Source organism: Nelusetta ayraudi, unplaced genomic scaffold (genome assembly GCF_046127955.1).
Source record: "Nelusetta ayraudi isolate G7.1 ecotype Tasmania unplaced genomic scaffold, CSIRO-AGI_Nayr_v1 ptg000052l, whole genome shotgun sequence".
NCBI lineage: Eukaryota > Metazoa > Chordata > Actinopteri > Tetraodontiformes > Monacanthidae > Nelusetta > Nelusetta ayraudi.
In genome coordinates, this window is record NW_027466102.1 from 6,375,297 (window position 1) to 6,393,580 (window position 18,284).

Consider the following 18,284-nt stretch of genomic DNA (forward strand, 5'->3'; position numbering starts at 1 on the left):
GTGTTTTTGTCTTCATCATAACTCACATCCCCATAATAAAGATCAATCACACACTTTCCTTCAATCTATCTCGTAAAGTGATTTCATCACACGTCTCATTCATCCGATAGTAGTGTCTGGTATCCAAGGTGAGAAAAGTGCTCAGCTTCAAAGCCCTTTGATTCAAATCTAATTTATATTTTAACCCGGCAGAGTCCTCGACCTATTGCCAATATATTATTCCCAAAAATGCACGTCTTTCTTGTGAATACCGCAGAGAATATGACTGTGAAGATTCTCAGTTATCCAGGTCATCTTCAGGTCGAAGGGTTAAGTTAGGGCAACTGGACTTGTTCTTGTGACCTTGAAGACGTTTCGCCTTTCATCCGAAGGGCTTTTTCAGTTAGAACAGAGAGGCGGAACGTCTTCAAGATCACAAGTCCAGTTGTCCTAACTTAACCCTTCAACCACACCACAGAGAATACCAATCAGAATAGTCTTAAGACAGCTTCTCCATGGCTAAGATAGTGGAAGGCACCAGGGAGTCTCCTCTCCTTCTTCCTCTTCTTCTTCAATCCTGGATTTGTTTCAGCGCCCAGATAGGAAGCCACTAAACTGTGACAAAAACAATTGGAGGTCTTTGAGGTTGCGAGAACAAAGTCCTAAGATCTCAGCGGTGGGTTTTTTTCAGGCTGCCGCCCGTGAATGCGAACATGGTGAGACAGCAGATGGCTCAGCAGAGGGCGGCATCTGTGACACTCGTGTAGAACAAGACTGGTGGCAGGCGGGGAGAAGTTCGAGACGATTCCTTTAAATAAATGAGCAGGGGGCTCACGAGGGTATCGACATAAATACAGCTACTGCAGCTGCAAGATCACGTTTTTAATGCAACACACAGGGCTACTGTTTTTTTTCACCACCGTACCCCAATAGCGTACCTTATGATTATTCTAGCGAGAAGACCGCCGATACGGAGACGCACATTTCGCAACAGTTTTGTTCCTCCCCAAACGGACCTTTAATCACGTGCATTTTCGTTCCCTTTTGGACCGCACAACTGTTTCCTTCCGTCCCATTAGTGGATCTCTACCTGAAATACAAGTTTGAGAAACTCCCTGAAGCACCTCTTCTATTTTTAAGAAGTCAAAATTTACTGTAAATCTAGCCAAGCCAGTAGCAGAGCTGCTCGGCTTCCAGAATGCCTCAATAGCTTTGCGTCGAGAGCGCCGCTGTCCGCGTACAGGCATATTTTATTGCGGTTCCTCCAATGCGAAAGACCACCGGTGCTGCTTCCAACACGCACGGAAACATGTACTTTTCTTGACGTGAGATTCGAGACCCTGTCCGTGCGTGAGTTTAGCTGTTCCCCACCAAAGGCTGCCAGTGGCACCAGAAAAATTGCAGAAGAGGTGCAGAAAACACTTTGTTAAGATTGAAGAAATCCATTTTTGGCGGCAAGAACAGAATGAAGGTAAAGCTAGCGCAGAAGTCTTTCCACAGTTCATCTGAAATACCGTCTCATTGATCAAAACAGACTGGACGGTGTGTTGAGAAACAGAAATAAGAAATCACATTACACACAAACACATATAAATTCCAGCGAGTCTGAGAATTAGCAGCGGAAGAAGTGTGGTATTGGAGCAGTGAAATAACACTGCTAATCCATCCTTCCCCCAGAGAGAGAGAGTCATGCTGGAGAGTGACGCATTGTTTGGCGGTTCGGAACAAAATAACCTTCACTTCACTTCAATCAGCCGGCGCAGGCAGAGCTGTAATCGGCGATGCTGTGATGTGGGAGTGTGCATGAGTGTCTCGGCGTGATTGACAAATGCGACGTTGCCTTCTCTCTGTCTCTCTCTCTCTCTCCCACTTTCGGTCTGGGTTATGTATGCACACTGTCTGTGCGTTATATGCGCACACATGCACGCGAGACCGGCGTTGATTGTGTTGATCCTGGTCAAACAAGATGTGTCTGAGTACATAGATTAACACATGATTGTGTACGTGCGTGTGCTTGTCATATAAAGAATAATGTAATTTCCATTTGAACATGATACCATATGAAGCTTCTGTTTATGTTGCATGAGTTTGATACCTTGTATGTAGAAGCTACAACAGAGTAGAGTACAGTATCATCACAATATTACAATAAATAAACGAACTGAAACCTTCTGTGTTTTTTTTCTTCATTCCATTTCATCCAATACCACGAAAGATTTGTAGAAGGCAGCATATTTAGGGAAGGGGACAACATTGTCATGAGAGCATCTGCTCTGATTTCAAGTGTATGGAGAACACAGCATGGTAGTTGCTGTGTCAGTGTTGTTGGGATTACTCCTTAAAAATAACTTCTTCAACTGCTTTGTTTCATAAGCAATCAATTACTAATTACTTTAATTAAAAAAGATATAGTAACAGTTGCTCAGTGCTTTGGGATGGACTTTATTAAAGCGCAAATTTTGCAATTCCAAATATTGCCTCTGTCCTCTTAACATCAATGAATGTTTGCTCTCAGAAGACAAACTCCACATTTCACAGAACAAACTCGTGGACAGCACTGGTGCCTTTTGCACAGCCCAAAATATTTCAGAAAAGTAACGTAATCGACTCGATAAAGTAATGATGATGTAATTGCCCGTTTTGCCACAGTAATCCCATTACATTACTTTCTTACTCAAAAAGCAGTTTAATTAGAATAGTGGATTACTTAGTATTAGACTACTCACCAACATTGAATTTTGCATCATAAGAGATATTAACATGATAAGCGTTGCAAATAGCCTATTACATAATAACCACAACATCCAATCGGATACGACCTATTTGAATGTTTTGACAAGAAAAGGAAGCAGGCAGTAAACGTTGCATAACGCAGAGCAACGTAACCCACAAAGCGTGGCCTGAGCAGTCGGCCGCTGCTACCCTGCAGCTCTGGGCCGCATTGAGCTCCTTAGCGAGGGCTACGCGTCTCCCGGGTGAACACAATTCGAAACGAGAGCGGAGCCGTGGATTATGTCACAGCGGCGGAGCGGGGAGCAGCTCCGCGGCACCGCAAGAAAGTCAGCCCCGCAACTACAGGTCACGGGAGCTGCGACTCAAATCTGAGGCGCCCTTTAGCCCAGAGCATTCCCACTTTTTCCTCCTGTCAGCATCTGAGAACGCAGCGCCGCCATTGTGACTGCGAAATAATCCGGTTGAGTCATTTTTCTACCGCTTAGTTTTGAAAATTTTCGGAAAGATTTGCTACCTTGAGAGACTAGAAGCGAGCGTCGCTCTCCTGTCCTCTTCTGATACTTGGGATCTCATTCCAAATCAGTTGAATACCAAGATTTATAAATATTAATGTGCACAATATAATGTAGTATAGAAAGTATTCTCTTTGCAGGCAAATTGTTGGATTAAGAGCCCCAGTTTCATCTTGTATGTGTACCTATCATCGTTTTGTGAGCACACACAATCCCTCCGTTTTTAATGCACTGGAATCCTTTTCTCATTAAATCCAACACTGTAGAGTCAAATAGGTGGTTATTGCGCAGCACATTGCAGAAGTCATTGAACGACTTCTGCAATTTGCAGCCAACGCGTGACGTGAGAGGAGGGGAGCAAGGCAAAACAACAACAAGCATTCCTTCCTATGAAATTGAAATAGAATGCCAAACGTGTGGAATCGTTGGGCTTGGCACGATGCACACGCACGCACATCAACAGACACACCCTCCATTGTGTCTAAAAGCTGTCGTGCTCAGAAGGTAGGCAGACATTTGCGGAGTTCTGACTGGGGAGGCTGCTCTCAAAAATAACTTGGACTACACGCCGGCTTTGGTCAGGCATGCAGAAGAAAAGGCTTAAAGACTATGAGAAGGGTTCTCTTGGGACGGGCTCCGACGCTTTGCATAATCCATTTAACATAAAGCCTGTCGGAAAGACAATATGAGCTTTTATTACAGGACTTGTTTGGAAAGTCGCATCTCTCAAATGTACGGCAGGACCAGCAGGGCCTTTGATGCCGCTTGATCTCTCGCACTTTGCAGAAGTGGACATCACCCCTGTACAGTGCATTTTTACAAGGACTTGTTGGACCCCCTGAGGATTACCCTACGGATAAACTGAAAAAAATGTTTTGTTTGAAAGTCAATATGGTGCAGCGCAATCATTAATGTGAGGCCTTTCAAGTGCCTCCCACGCAGTGCAAATCAGAATGACTGGGAGGACTATCCTTGGTCCACACCTTATTAGAGATATTTTCAGAAGCTTAGAGGCAGCAACACTGTGCTGTTATTCCACCTCGCTGTTCTGAATGTCGGGCATGTAAGGCGTGGAAAGGGTCTGAATGGCTCCCCCAACTTTCTACATTCATAACTGGTAATAAAAGGTCGAATGGGGTTGGCGCAACAACTGTGCGCGTGAGCTAAAAGCAAAAGCAGAGGCAGCTCATTGAACAGATTTGGTTTCAGCCCTGATGCTGGATCTCTGATTAGATAGCAGCAAAAGCTTGGGTGAAAACAGATCATTGCACTCTTCGCGGGAGGGAAAGCGTGGGCACTTTATTATTTATTCATCTATTTATTGTACACTTCATAAAATCGCCTAAATGTACTCGAAATCTCAAATTTGCATGTGAGGTCATTGTTGGAAAACTTGTTAAATTTTGCTCTTTCACCAAAAGTCCCCTTAGCGACTCTGGAACTCCCTCTCCCGAGCTTGCCAGGGAACTACGAAGGCATCCGAGCACAAATCAGGATACCTAAACCACCTTCTTCTTCATTGGTTTATTTGAGGACCCGAGTGTTCACCCTACATACGAAACACGCCATCAGGTGGGCTGGATTGTCCACGCCAGGCTTCCTTAGAAAAATGACGGCGCAAGATGGCAGCTAACTGGGAGCAAGATCCTTGCTCTATGTATATTCTTACATACATATAAGAACCATTTTATTGTACTGTGAGTGTACACTTTTATGTATGTATTTATTGGCTGTGTATATTAAGCTTTTACCAGTATAAAAATCATAAATTAAGCCAAAATTTACACACTGGGCCTTGAAGAATTGTGGTACTCATGCCGGAACATTCACGTCTGTCTTCGCTCTCAGAGACGGATGAGTATTCCTCGGTAATCCCTGATTAATCGCGGACGGATACCACTCCTGCATACATTAAGAGCTTGGCCAAATACAAGCATTCATCAAGTGCGCCTAATTGAGTTGACTCTGTTCGATTGGGGTTGCAACATTCAGCTGGTCCGAGTTTGCTTTCGCAGTGCACTCCGTTGAACAAACCAAACATTCTGAATAACACATTCCCGTTCCCCTCCCTGCCCGTGATACCGCATATCAATAACCATGGAGGGGATGAGCAAGGATCGTCAATGAGCTATTGGGGAATGTGGGGCAACTTGCGACACTCCCATTTGTTGAGGTCGTGTTTAACCACATTGTCCTGCACTATAGTCAGAACATTCACAATCACCTGAAGAAGAGGAACCACACTTGCCTACATGGTCTACATGGTTGGCATGTTAAATTTTCAAAATAAATATTTGATACCAACACACTCCCGCAGTCTGTCTCAGCCTGTTTATGTTTCTGCCATAAATTAAATGAACTATGTGGAGTTGCTGATGGCAAAACACAGGCTGAACTGAGTTTTTTTTGTTGTTGTTGTTGCTTTATTTTTAAATCAACATGACGTACGTAGCATCATCTGCCCCGGCTTTTCTCTCCTCCTGGCACACGGCCGACAACAGCAGCGCAGCACTTGACACCGTCGGCCCACCACGTCAGCGCAAAAGGTTTGGTTCACATGCACAGACAGCCGAGGTTTACTTTCCATTTACCGTGGACAATACAAAGCCTAATTCTGGCGGAACACGGCGCGGCGGCGTCGCGCACTCGGGAGCAAACACAATTCATTCCAATCAAGCTGTCAAGATCCTTATGCACACGGAACAGCTTCTTTTTAAGCGTACCGGATCCACCTCGCCGCGCCCGTGCAAAATGTAGAGCAGCGCGTAAGTAAGGGCGCTGCGTATTAAGAAAACAAACAGACACAAGCAAATATTCTCAAAATATAACACAATGCTCGGACATCCCATCGGAAATAAAGGTTAGCATGGTTCACAATGGGATGTATGCATCACTACTTAGGTCACTATTTACTCAGCTGCTTGAAATATAAGAGAACAGGATTAAACAGGAAAGACCTTACACATTGTTGGGGATGAAAAATAAATGTGGATTAATATTGAAGCGAATGGCCAAGCAGCCTCAACTTCAGCTGTTTTCCCACCAGTCTGTGAGCGCGAGATCACGCTGGGTCTCACGTCTCCAGCTGCTAGCGAGCCTGCGACGCTTCTGAAACACGCCCAGTGTGAATTTGCCGTCACGCCTGCACCGCTCCACGAGCAGTGCGTTTTCAGGTTGGAGGAAATGAACTGCCAACAGAGAACTCAAGACTCAAAACTGCCACCGGCGTCATCAGCCGCGTCCAAAATTAGAACTGAGTGACATTTATATGGAAATGAAAGAAAATGGAGCCGATTATGGAATTAAAAATGTGGATCTAAGACTGAATTAACAGCAGCTTTCACTGCGTTGCAAAACTAATCTAACCTATCAGTTGCCAAATAACATGAATAACATGCTGAACCCTCTAAAATGGTTTGAAAAAGAAAAGTTTGGTCAGGGTCTGGACCTGACAGTTGTAATAGCCCTGTGTTCTAGGCCAAGTTTGGGTTCTTCGAGCCTAGACCAAGACCCGTGGGCCTAGGCGGTGGGTCTAAATCTGTGTTTAACTTTTGTGATTGTATTTTTTTCCTCCAGGTAAAAACAAAAGTCTGTAGTAAAGGAAGCCATTTATTTCACGACATCAGATGCTTTATTGAAATGGGCTGTGTTACGTTTTGGTCTTCAATAATCGAGTTAACTGAAGACTCGATTCTATTTTTAATTACATGGTGTTAACCATCGTTTATACGTGTGGGAGTGAAGTCAGCTACCTTCAAAGTCTTGGCAGTCTTGTGTAAAGGTTAACATTTTGTTTTTTGTTTCGGTCTTAATCAGAACTGCATGAAGCGTCTTCTCTGCACCAACGTGGTTTCGGGACAGCGATGACTTTCAGTGGATCCCGTATCCCGACGCAAGCCTAATGCAAATTCCCAGGTTTTAATCCTGCCATTTGAACCTGATCGCAACACTCCCGGCCCCGGTGGTGATCCCGTTTAGCCCTTGGCTGCTTCCTCCACGTTGATCCCGCGCCATGCTTCCAGCGGAGGGTTCACGGAAGGGGAGGTGAAGAAAAGTGATGGCTAAGCCTTTAGCTAATCATGTTATCGCAAGACGGACGCAGGAACCCCCACACGTACACATCCCTAAAGTGTATTAACCTTTCGGACCTTTGCTGCCAGATACTCAAGCATCAACACTTTTATCAAGGTTACAGTAAAGACATTTCTCTGCTTCCCGTGTGTGGTGTGTGTGTGTGTGTGTGTGTGTGTGTGTGTGTGTGTTGAAATTTTGTCACCGTTGCAGAAAAGAAGGATTTCAAAGTGAGGCTGCGACAACACAAGAGCGCGATAGAGAGGAGCCAACTGCTGGCGCGACTACATTTCGGTCGAGCGCAAACGTTCATTTGTTGGGCTTGTTTACTTTGGGTGCCTGAACTTCCGGGGGAAAATGTAGACTTGGAGGGGGGGGGCAAGCAAATGTGTTTTGCTGATGAGAGCATGTGTTCATCATGAGGGGATGCCGCAGTCTGTTGTCCGTGCCCTCAGGGAGGCTCCAAAGCCCGGGCGCGCGGGCTTCCCCCCCGTCCTCAGCGAGACGGTGCGTGATTAATTAATTAACTAACTGACGGAAATGCGTCGTCAAGATTTTGCGAGACAGCAGAGAAAGGCCGGACGCAGATTTAAAATCGCCGCAGACCGAGCGCAGGGGTCGTTGCGCACACACACACACACACACACACACACACACACACACACACACACACACACACACACACACACACACACACACACACACACACACACACACACACAGAAGTCGTGGCGAAAGCGGGAGCAGAATTACACCATCCATTTCAATTACAGAGATTGAACATCCGATTTAGACGCACGCCGCCGCGGCTGCGACGGACGCCGCGGCTGCAGAACCCGAGAGCCCGACGCCAAACGACATAAACAAGCAAATGAGTCGTCTGGAAATGCAGAGAGATTCCCAAACACGGTGGCCACTCCCAACTGCTGGGTGGTGACGGCGGTTTCTAAGTGTGATCCAACGACAGTGGAGAAAGGATAAACAGTGCTCAATTTTATTTGACATTATCGCTGGGTTGTGACAAAGAGAGAAGATCGTATTTATATGTGATCCCTGCGATATCAGATAGGGAGCATTTTTGAAAACCTTATTACTGTTTATTTCTTGTTATAATGCAGGACAGTGGTGTCCGACTCCTTCAGCTAAATTGATTCCCTTTTTCGAGAGAGGCCAAATGAAAAATGGTGGGTTATGAGTCGATCATACATTCAAACTATAATAACTATAAAGGCAGTATGTTAAAAAACCAATAACAGAACAATTTATAAATATTTCAAAAAAACTGACTTGGTTATATTTCTATTTTGCTGCCTGCTGTGAAATAATTTTGAAGCCATTCTTGACTTCCCCTCCAGAGTTATGGGCTGTTAGATTTCAAGGCACAAGTCTTAACAATATGGGACATTTTTGAAATGGAGCAGCATTCCATATCTTTTTTATTTCTTTTGTATTTTTTTTTCCACCATTTTACCTTGTCCACTGGGTCAGGGGACGGAATGCCATTAAAAAAAAGCACCGCTCTTGTGATGTGCTGTTCGAAGCAAGGAAGGGTTGCAATGTTCCTGCTTTCAATTTATTTCGGGGGGGGGGGGCAGTAAAGCACTTCACGTTCACCAACTTTCAAAGTTAACCAGCCACTATTGTTTCCCTTCCCTCTTCCTGCCATATCTGAGCGGCCCTTTTTCACCATGGTTTAAAAAAAAATGTAATCATAATAGAATGGGTTTTCAACAGATTTGGAGTTATCCAATAAATAATAATCTCATTTTGTCTGTGCACTCATCTTTAGTGGAAATTCAGGAAGTTAAATACAGGATTTACTTGCACACAGACAAAGCGCTGGTAATTTAAAAGAGTAATATTGGGACAATATTGCATGCACAATAATTTCATTGATATTTGTATTGGATTTAACACCCTTTACCAATTTCTGGAAGAAAGCTCTGTGCTGCTGCAGAAAGAAGCAGATGGTTGTTTGTAATACAGCCTCCGGAAACAGAACAAGTCATTTAGGGAGTAAAATAAACACTGCGAAAAGCAGGATTGAGAATTAACAATGAGGAGATTAAGTTATTTTCACTTAGATTTCTTTTCATTTGCAGAAGCACAATGGGGTAAAACCAGACTGAAGCACACAGTGGTTTTCAAAGTGACTTGGAGGAAGATCAAAAAACTGTGCGTTCTCAAGTACAAGATCTGGAGAGGCGAGACAGACACAACCAGAGCACCAATAGGAAGTACCGCCCTGCCAACTGGATCCTCCTTGTCACGTCACATTGGTTGATTCCCAGATGGGACATTGAAACGTGTGAAAACGGCACACAACAACATGGCACGTTAAATAAGGGAAAAAAATAAATAATCACTTTGCAATACGAACAGCCTACTGTCCGTTTCAATGCAGCGACCTCACATTTAAAGGTCAAGTGCAAGTAAAACGGTAGGCTTTGCTCCGACCTGCAAATCCAAGAATCTCTACATTAGCGCTCCAGCGTTTCGACATGAGCCTTGTAACAACTCGGGGGACGGCGATGGAGAGCCCTTGAGAGAGCCCACAGAGACGGAAAAAGGTTACCGGAGAAAAGGGGGCGAAGACGGGGTAACAAAATGAAGAGAGGGAAATCACAAAAGCCTGACATTAATTCACCGAGTGGCCTTTAGAAGCCTCTCAAAAGACACGAGCTGTCCGCCTCAACCCCACCGACCCCACCCCCCGGATCTGATTTCTTGACAGCAAATCACCAAGACGAGAGGGGCTGAAGCGATTTTGAAAGTGTGGATTTTCCCACCAGTATAAGTCAAATCGTATCAGTAATCTAAACACATGTTCAGCTCTCGATTGAGACTGAAATTTAAGAAGCAAGACTTTAGTTGATGACCTTGATGCCTTATAATAATTTCACATCATCGCAGCAGAGAGGTAAAACGAAAACAAAAACAAACGTGGAGCTAAAACAACTCGCCAAAGGCTGTGCTATTTTAATAGGAATGTGCTTTATTTATAAAGCACAATCAAATTTACAGGCCCACTCAAATGTTTCTCGCGAAACAGCCTTCGGGGCCACGAGGATAAGCAGCATTACTTTCAAATGGCAAACACAAAACGTCCTCAAGGTCGAGCGCTCCAGGCCACAGGAGCCTCTGAAAATGTACACTTACTTTTCTCTTTGAACCTGCAAACATCTGAGGAGAGCTGGGAACAAGATCCCTTTAAAATTATGTAAGAATTCACCATCTTGGTAAGCTGGTTCCAGGACAGAATTAGGACTGAAAGAGCCATTATTTTAACCTTTTCTTGACAGGGAATTCTCCACCGGAAAGTGTTTGAAGTGACGCTTGAAGAGATTAGACTTAATTAGTGACGATTCTCTAATCAGACAATGCATTTCTTGTATTTCTGCTTATTTGAAATTAAAATCAAGGATTTGGTAAACTTACTTTTGCAATTAAAAATAAATAAATAAAAACTCTTCATTATACATATTATTGCCACAGCTGCAATTATATATATACACACACACACACACACACACACATATATATATATTGATGTGTGTATATATATACCGTACACACATTTTGAATGCAGCTTTTTTAATAGAAGGCAGCATGTTGTTGACTGGGAATATAAGAGATGGACTGAGTTGAAGTTACAATGCAGGGAGGTATTTGACATTTCACATCATTGAATAATTATCATGGGAATATGCATGACTCACTACAGAAACTCAGATGGAAGTCACCGGGGACGACTCAGCGTAACTTAGGGGGAACTTTGAGATCACGACTGACTTTGACACCAAACATAAATATGTCTGTGAACTGTAAATAAGAGCCTTTCACGAGATCATACGACACAACTACCTTACCTCCTTGACACTGAGCTGAAGGCAAGAATTCACATTCTTCTCATTCTTATTTTCAAAAAAAAAATAAAAATAAAAAAAAAAGTCTGCCAGATTCCAATTGATACGGCTGATTCGCAACATTGAAAAACCAAGGGTGCTCTTGAAGCGGGAGAGATTGTGGGTCACGAAACATAAATTATCAAATAATTTATGGAGGAACTTGTTAGAATGCATGAGTCATTGGATCATGTGTGCATGACATTAAGTTTGACGGGAAATGTCACATCAATGCTAAGTTATGCGCAGGCCCGGAGCAGCCAGTTCAGCCTGCGACCGTCTGAGTAAAGATTTGGAAGTATCCACTCGAATAATTATGCGGCGGAAAGCTTGCGGAGTTGCGCGCCACTTCTGTCGATGGTGTTAAAAAGGAAGCCTCAACTTTGATTGGGGAGACTGTAACGTGCAGGAACGGATTCCTTATTACGGCTGTTGATTCAGCTCTAATGAAGCTGAGAGGAGTCAAAGTACTGAATCCACACCGCAGTAACTGACGTCCACTCACAAGGACAGGACAACAGTCCTCTGCCACGCTGTCAGAGTCTCCCCGCTCAGTGCCTGTGGCGCCGTGTAATAACCAAACCCAGTAATAAAGCCATGGTGCAAACTCCACATCTGGCTTATTGTCATATAATGGGCGCGAAATTAAATTAAATTTCCTTAATGTCTAACAAGAGAGAGGCTACAGCTTAAGGCCATGCGGGCGGTTGGCTGGCGGCGAGCTCCAAATGGGCTCTGAAAGATCTGGAGAAACTTAACAAGGTAATGACTCATCTTCCAGGGGATAATTAACTTATTATGGTCTGGACGGAAAAGCAGAGAAAGGTCTGCTGTGGGTCAAAATGGAATTCAAAAGAAGAACTTAAACTATCAATGGACAGTAAAGACGACGTTCAGGCAGCAGGTCTTGTTGCACTATTCAGATTTCTGGGGGAGGAATCAGTGTTTTTGAGGGCCTGTTACTGCAGGTTAAATGTGACTTCTATCAGTTTTGAATGCGACCCTGAAGTGACCAATATGCAAAAAAAGAGTTCCTTCAATGACGTGTATGTGACACAAAGTGTCTCAACAACTAAAATCAGGAGAACCATTACAGACAAATCAGTTCGAGAAAATATTCAAACAAGAAGTGAATCGGGTTTTTGCGATGGCCTTTCACGATGCAAAGGCTGCTCCGTCTGTATAATGGAGTGTTTGATTGCGAAGTCGGAGTCAACTGTGGTGGGATAGTGATGTTAGCGACTCCATTTATCAGGACCATATATGAAAGCGGTGTGGGTTGCATTTTAAAAACGATCTGAACTGTGCTGTTCGAACGGTCTTTAAAGGTTAAGTGTGTAATATTTGGAGATTTTGAGGAAGAAACAGCGACATCAAGGGGTTACATTTTAGATTGCAGCGCTCTTTCACGATTGGATATTGGTTGACAGACGGGCCAAAGAAAAAAAATTAGATTTTTTTGCAGTCAAATCGTAGGCCAAGATGACCTCTCATGATAGAATGAAAATCGAAAAGACAAGAAAATGGTCAATCTACTGTATAATGTGACTCGCGTAGTCATCGGGTTTCTTAGAAATCTCTGTATTCTGAGGTTATGTGTCAAACTACCAGGTCAGAAATAAATCTGAGGCTGAATTCACAGACGTACCATTTCTTGGGGGTCCTAATATCAGCATACCGGTGAGAGACAGTGGAGATGAGCACTGACACATGGAGAGCCTGATTAGGTGTGACAGGAGTAGAGATGGGGGGCAGCGCCGCCCCCAGGTGCATTCAATTTTAGCATAAAGGAGAGATCCTACACACTCTGCAGGGACAGGAAAGCTTCTCTCTCAATGCTCAGAATGGGCCCTCCGCGAGATGAAACCGTGTTCTCATACCGCCCATAATTAGGAGCGGGAAGAGAAAACTGAATGGGACATGGATAATGAGTTCAGACGTAATCCATGCGTTCCATCTCGGACTATCATCTACTATTACGTCCATGATTGGTTATAGTTTCCGGCTACTTAGTGACTAATGGATGAGTTTATGAAACATCAGGTCGAATTTTTGTCCAGTCAACAGATTGCAATTCACAGACTACTCAATTCCCATCAAACAGAGAGAAAAACTGAACATTGGTTTATTTAATCAAGCGAAGCCTGCAAATGTGAGAATAGAAATTGGAGGGATCACTAGGACAATGTGTGTGTTTTCAATAATGTTTTCAATTTTATTTGTTTTCTGCTCTCTTTGAAGACACAACCTATGATGGTAATGGCTAGATGGTATCAAAGATTCGTAAGAAAGTGATGTAGATTCTAACGAAGTCTTGTAGATTTCTTCCAACTCTCGTCAGAAGAGATGGAGGGTCTTGAGTAGCCCTGGCTCCACTGCAAGCATGAATTAAATAAAATCAATCTATCAACGGTTAGGTTTAGGATCAGGACTCGGGTGACGGTTAGGTTTAGGATTGGGGTCCGAGTCAACGGTTAGGTTTAGGATCAGGACTCGGGTGACGGTTAGATTTAGGATTGGGGTCCGAGTCACAGTTGGGATCAGAATTCAAGTAACGGTACCAGTCAAGCATATAGTTTTGGAGGCTAAGGATGTTACATAGGGTTAAATCATTGCCTATCTCTCTCAATGTCACCCTCTTCAACGTTAGCGAACGGGATTTTACAAGACTTTCTTAGAACCTACGTCACTTCCTTACGAATCTTTGATACCATCTAGCCATGACCCCCTACGATCGCTGTTGCCAATTGTGTTAACATTACACGTGATGATTGAATTACTCAGTCACCTTGAAATCAATGAGTCTTGACAAACAATGCCATTGAAAGACAACCTCTGTATCACTACATGAATCACACAGAAGGACACATTTTAAACACTCTGAAAATCAAGCATTGTTGCTGGGACTGCTGCTTGAAAACCACTCATTGTTTCAATGAGTGTTACATCTTAATTATAGATAAGATGAGTAATTATTGTCCCGCAACGGGAAATTAGCAATGTGTGCCTATTGCGATGTGCGAATGTTTTCAAATAAAAGCAGTTGTTGAAATACAACTGAAAACTGAATATCTAAAAAAAATAATAATACAATTTTTGCTTGTTTTCTGATTAGTTAATGAATCCATCTATTGCATCTGGACTGACAAAATAAGAGCAAAAAAATCTAAGAAATTTTGACAACATTGTGTCTTGTTTTGTCTTGTCAGAAGGTGTATGACATTCAAAACTTAAAATATGTGTCACTGTACGGGAGACGACAAATCACGGCAGGCCATTGGTGTTTGTATGTCATTGAAAAAGTGAAAAGATGCGTCTCCATTATCAGTGGCATCTCAAATAAACAGAAATAAGAGCTTCGAGGACGCTGAAGCAGACACGAATGCCGAACGCGCTGCCGAGGCAAACAGCTGGCAGCGCTGCTGGAGTTTGGGACCGAGCAGCTCTCCTCCTCCAGGATAAACACTCGAGAGAGGGGGGACAGCCAACAGCTCCTTCCTCAAAATGAAAAAAAAATAAAAAATGATGACCACTCCACTAGGTTGGAGCTTTGCATGGCGCTTGAAGCTAGATTTCTGAGCAAGCTTCTTTTTTTTTTTTTTTTTAATGCATTGCATTTTAACTCAACAGAAGATGAGTCTGCAGTCACTTCAACAATCTAAATACGTGGCGTAAGATTTTTTGTTTGGCCATTTCCTCTCGTAAATGGGCGACCCAAGCTGAGCGTAAACTGCAATCGACTGTTGCGAGAGTAGAGTGCCATATTGTCACCTTTGCTAATTGTCAATTCAACAAGTCTCCATGTATCGCAACACTTGCATGTCTCGGAGCTAGCCTGAACCGGCAATCCCGAGGTCACTGTGCGCCAAGGGAATAGCTTCAGGTCTGGAAGCCGATTCACCGCACAATATTATAGGTCAGGCTGATGTTATCAGCGTACATCATGTTATATAGGATTTGAATATGGTCGTGACAAGGCCCTGGAGTGAAGCTGCCTTATTTGCTTATTTAAGTAGCTCTGGCGAAGCAGCCAACTAAAACCTATTTAGTTTTCTTATTGCCTGGACACGAGGGCAGGGGAGAGAGGACGAATCCGAGAGAAATGCAAACATAGAGAGCCAAGGAGGCTAATCTAACAATTAGTATTCAACGCACTGGCTTCCCGGCTCCCTCCCTATTTTTATGTGTGATACATTCCAGTAATAAAACAGTGAATGGAATTGACACAAAGCTGATGAAACTCGCTCATTAAACATAAGAAGGCGATCATTAAAAATGAGCTGATAAATCTCACGCACTGTAAAACTGAATAGACTCGGAAGGGTTTTTTTTCGGCTCGTACCTTAAAGCAAGTGCAGTTATGTTTGACTGACTTTTGCATTTCAATCTGGGCACTCTGTAATTGCGTGTGTTTAGGTGTTTCATTGTGGAGTACGTCACTTTGGATAAAACTGTCTGCTAAATTAGACTGTAGAAATGTAGAGTTGCAAATGTATTTCAGTGACTATGCTTCATTTAATTCTCAAACAGTTGACTTTCAAAAGGTTGTCACTTTTTCTTTGAAGATTTGCAAGAAATGGAAGTAAAAAAAAACAATGAAACCACAGTTCAACTCAAATGTGATCAGGCAAACGTCCCGATTGACTCAGAATAAATTAACATTGTCGCAACATACATTACCAGTCATACATGGGGTCAACGCTGCAAAAGTCAGTTGCTTTAATAGGTTACATATTTACAAGCGACCTAAAGTACAAAAATGTGGGGGATGAACCTGCGCACCCGCTCTTATCAGTGAGGCCACGCTGTATCCAGACAGTTAGACATGGGGGGGGTGAAAAACGGTGCAAGTTTACACTTGTTCTTTAAATGTTGCACTCTGCGAGCTGGTCGATTCTCGGGTCTCTGACATTAACAGTGGAATGATGCAGGGTTTTTTTGGGGTTTTTTTTGTCTCGCCTGCTACCAAATAATCCATCTTCAAACATTTCTGGTTCCCCACTTGCTCCCACTCTGCTGATGCAATTATTTCACAATAATTCTAAAGTTCCGCACTACGCTGAGTGCCTGCTACGCCCCTCAAAGATTTTTCCACATCACAAATTTCACACATAAAACTTCCACACAGTGTATTAATTTCCAAACGTGTGTTCAAACATGTGACTTTAACAGATAATCTGACTAAAAAAAAATCCATTGTCACCCCAAAATCGTCTCTTTCCAAAACTTAAAACTCCAACACACAAAACCATTTTGTGACTTGTAAGGAATCTATTAAAACACCGGTTCGTTAACACGCTCTTATATTTTGCGGGCTTCTGTTCTGCACACGAGTGGTCATAATCTTTTATCTTTACGGTAACTCGGAAGGCGGTTTTCCATTTTTAGAGACGAGCTTGCCACGCCACCTTATCGCATCGGCAGAACACTGGTGTGCTCGTCGTTGCGGTGGAGACGGGACTGGGACAACAGTGCAGAGGACTCGTTTTAAATTTGGATTTGCATGAGCGCGACTGCTACACATGAGTTTGACCGCAACCGAATCGAGTCGAGACAGAGGGAGCCGTCTGATGAATAATTGGGCCGGAGTGAATAATATACATCAGAGGCGGCCTGTGATCATCGGGCAACATGCTGTGTGTGTGTGTGTGTGTCTGTGTGTGTGTGTGTTACTTCACAAGCCCAATGGCAGACACCAAATTAAGATTTGGAGGAGAAACTTGCTTGACGTGAGCAAACTTAAAGAAGAAGAAGAAGAAGAAGAAGAAGAAGAAGAAGAAGAAGAAGAAGAAGAAGAAGAAGAAGAAGAAGAAGAAGAAGAAGAAGAAGAGCTGCTCTGGACAAAACGTGTCAATGCAATCGTTCAACGCATGGACACAGGTAGCAGGTAACATAGACAGAATGTATGATAGAGTTGACAATACATGATAAAGTTGACATTTGGAAGCGTGCATAGAGAGATGACTTTAACTGATGGCCAATTTGGCTGCTAATCTAAAGGTCAAGGCTGTTGGTGGCAGGCACCAAAGATCAATCGTGTGTGTGTGTGTGTGTGTTTCTCACTCACCAAACAGATTGCTGGAGTGGCCCTGCTTGGAGACGGGCCTGAGCTCATTGGAACCCCAGGCATACCGCCTGTAGCTGTCCCAGGCATGTTTCATCATCTGACAGGAAGGAGGCAAAAGAGGAGGAGGAAGAGGAGGGGGGATGAGGGGGGAGAGGAGAAGATGACAAATGAAGAGCGTTAAAAATTGACGTTTCCAATGAGCACCGAGTTTGGAGCTTTTCGGGGAAACAGCATAATTACAAAATGTCACGCGGGGAAAAAAAAATGCTAATCTGCATTTCGGGACTGTATGAATTAGGGGGGCTGACAGCCCGTAATTGCACATAACGGCATGATGCGTTGCGGGACCAAGTTCAAAACTGGTAAGGTGGATGCGTGCAGGTGTGAACGCGATCTTAAACTAGGCTCAAGTTCAGGGCATTGAAAGTTTTTGACCACCGTTTCTTTCAAACTTTGTGAAGCAAATTGTGGATGGAGTTAGTCTATGTATATGTAAAACAATCTTAATGGAGCACTAAAAAGTATATATTTTACAGTGTATTCTGTGGTGCATTAAAAGTACAGTGTGTGAAATTCCGCCATCTAGTTGTCAAATATTAGATCGCAACGCTCATTCGCTCACCCTCCCTCTCCCGAGCTTGCCAGTGAACTACGGCGGCCTGCACACAAAAACCTGGATACCTCATCCACCTTCTTCTTCGTTTTTTTTATTAGATGGAAGCTAACCATTCTATAAGTAGGAAAACCAAAATTATTTTATTGTACTGTGAGTATACACTTCTATTAATATATTTACGGGAAATATAATAAGCTTTTAAACAATACAAAAATAAATCCTAAATCAGGCGAAATTTTACGCAGACGTTTAATGGTGTATACACACAAAATATCTTTACACATACATTCAGATTAAAAAAAAAAATGTATTTCTTCCTTCTTTCCCCCACACTAAAATACTGTGAAACTTTGTCAAGCATACTCCATGTCGGTACGAAGTCGGCCCAAAAAATTTACACA

The 18,284-nt window shown here is 43.2% G+C and overlaps 1 protein-coding gene across 1 annotated transcript in view; it reads right to left on the minus strand.

The window, feature by feature from the left end:
- The window catches only part of man1a1 (mannosidase, alpha, class 1A, member 1), a 97,194-nt gene that overhangs the window by 50,055 nt on the left and 28,855 nt on the right, over positions 1-18,284 (minus strand). The window contains exon 2 of the mRNA XM_076037738.1: positions 17,268-17,364. Within this exon, the coding sequence (XP_075893853.1) occupies positions 17,268-17,364 (97 nt within the window). The remainder of the gene's footprint in view (positions 1-17,267; positions 17,365-18,284) is intronic.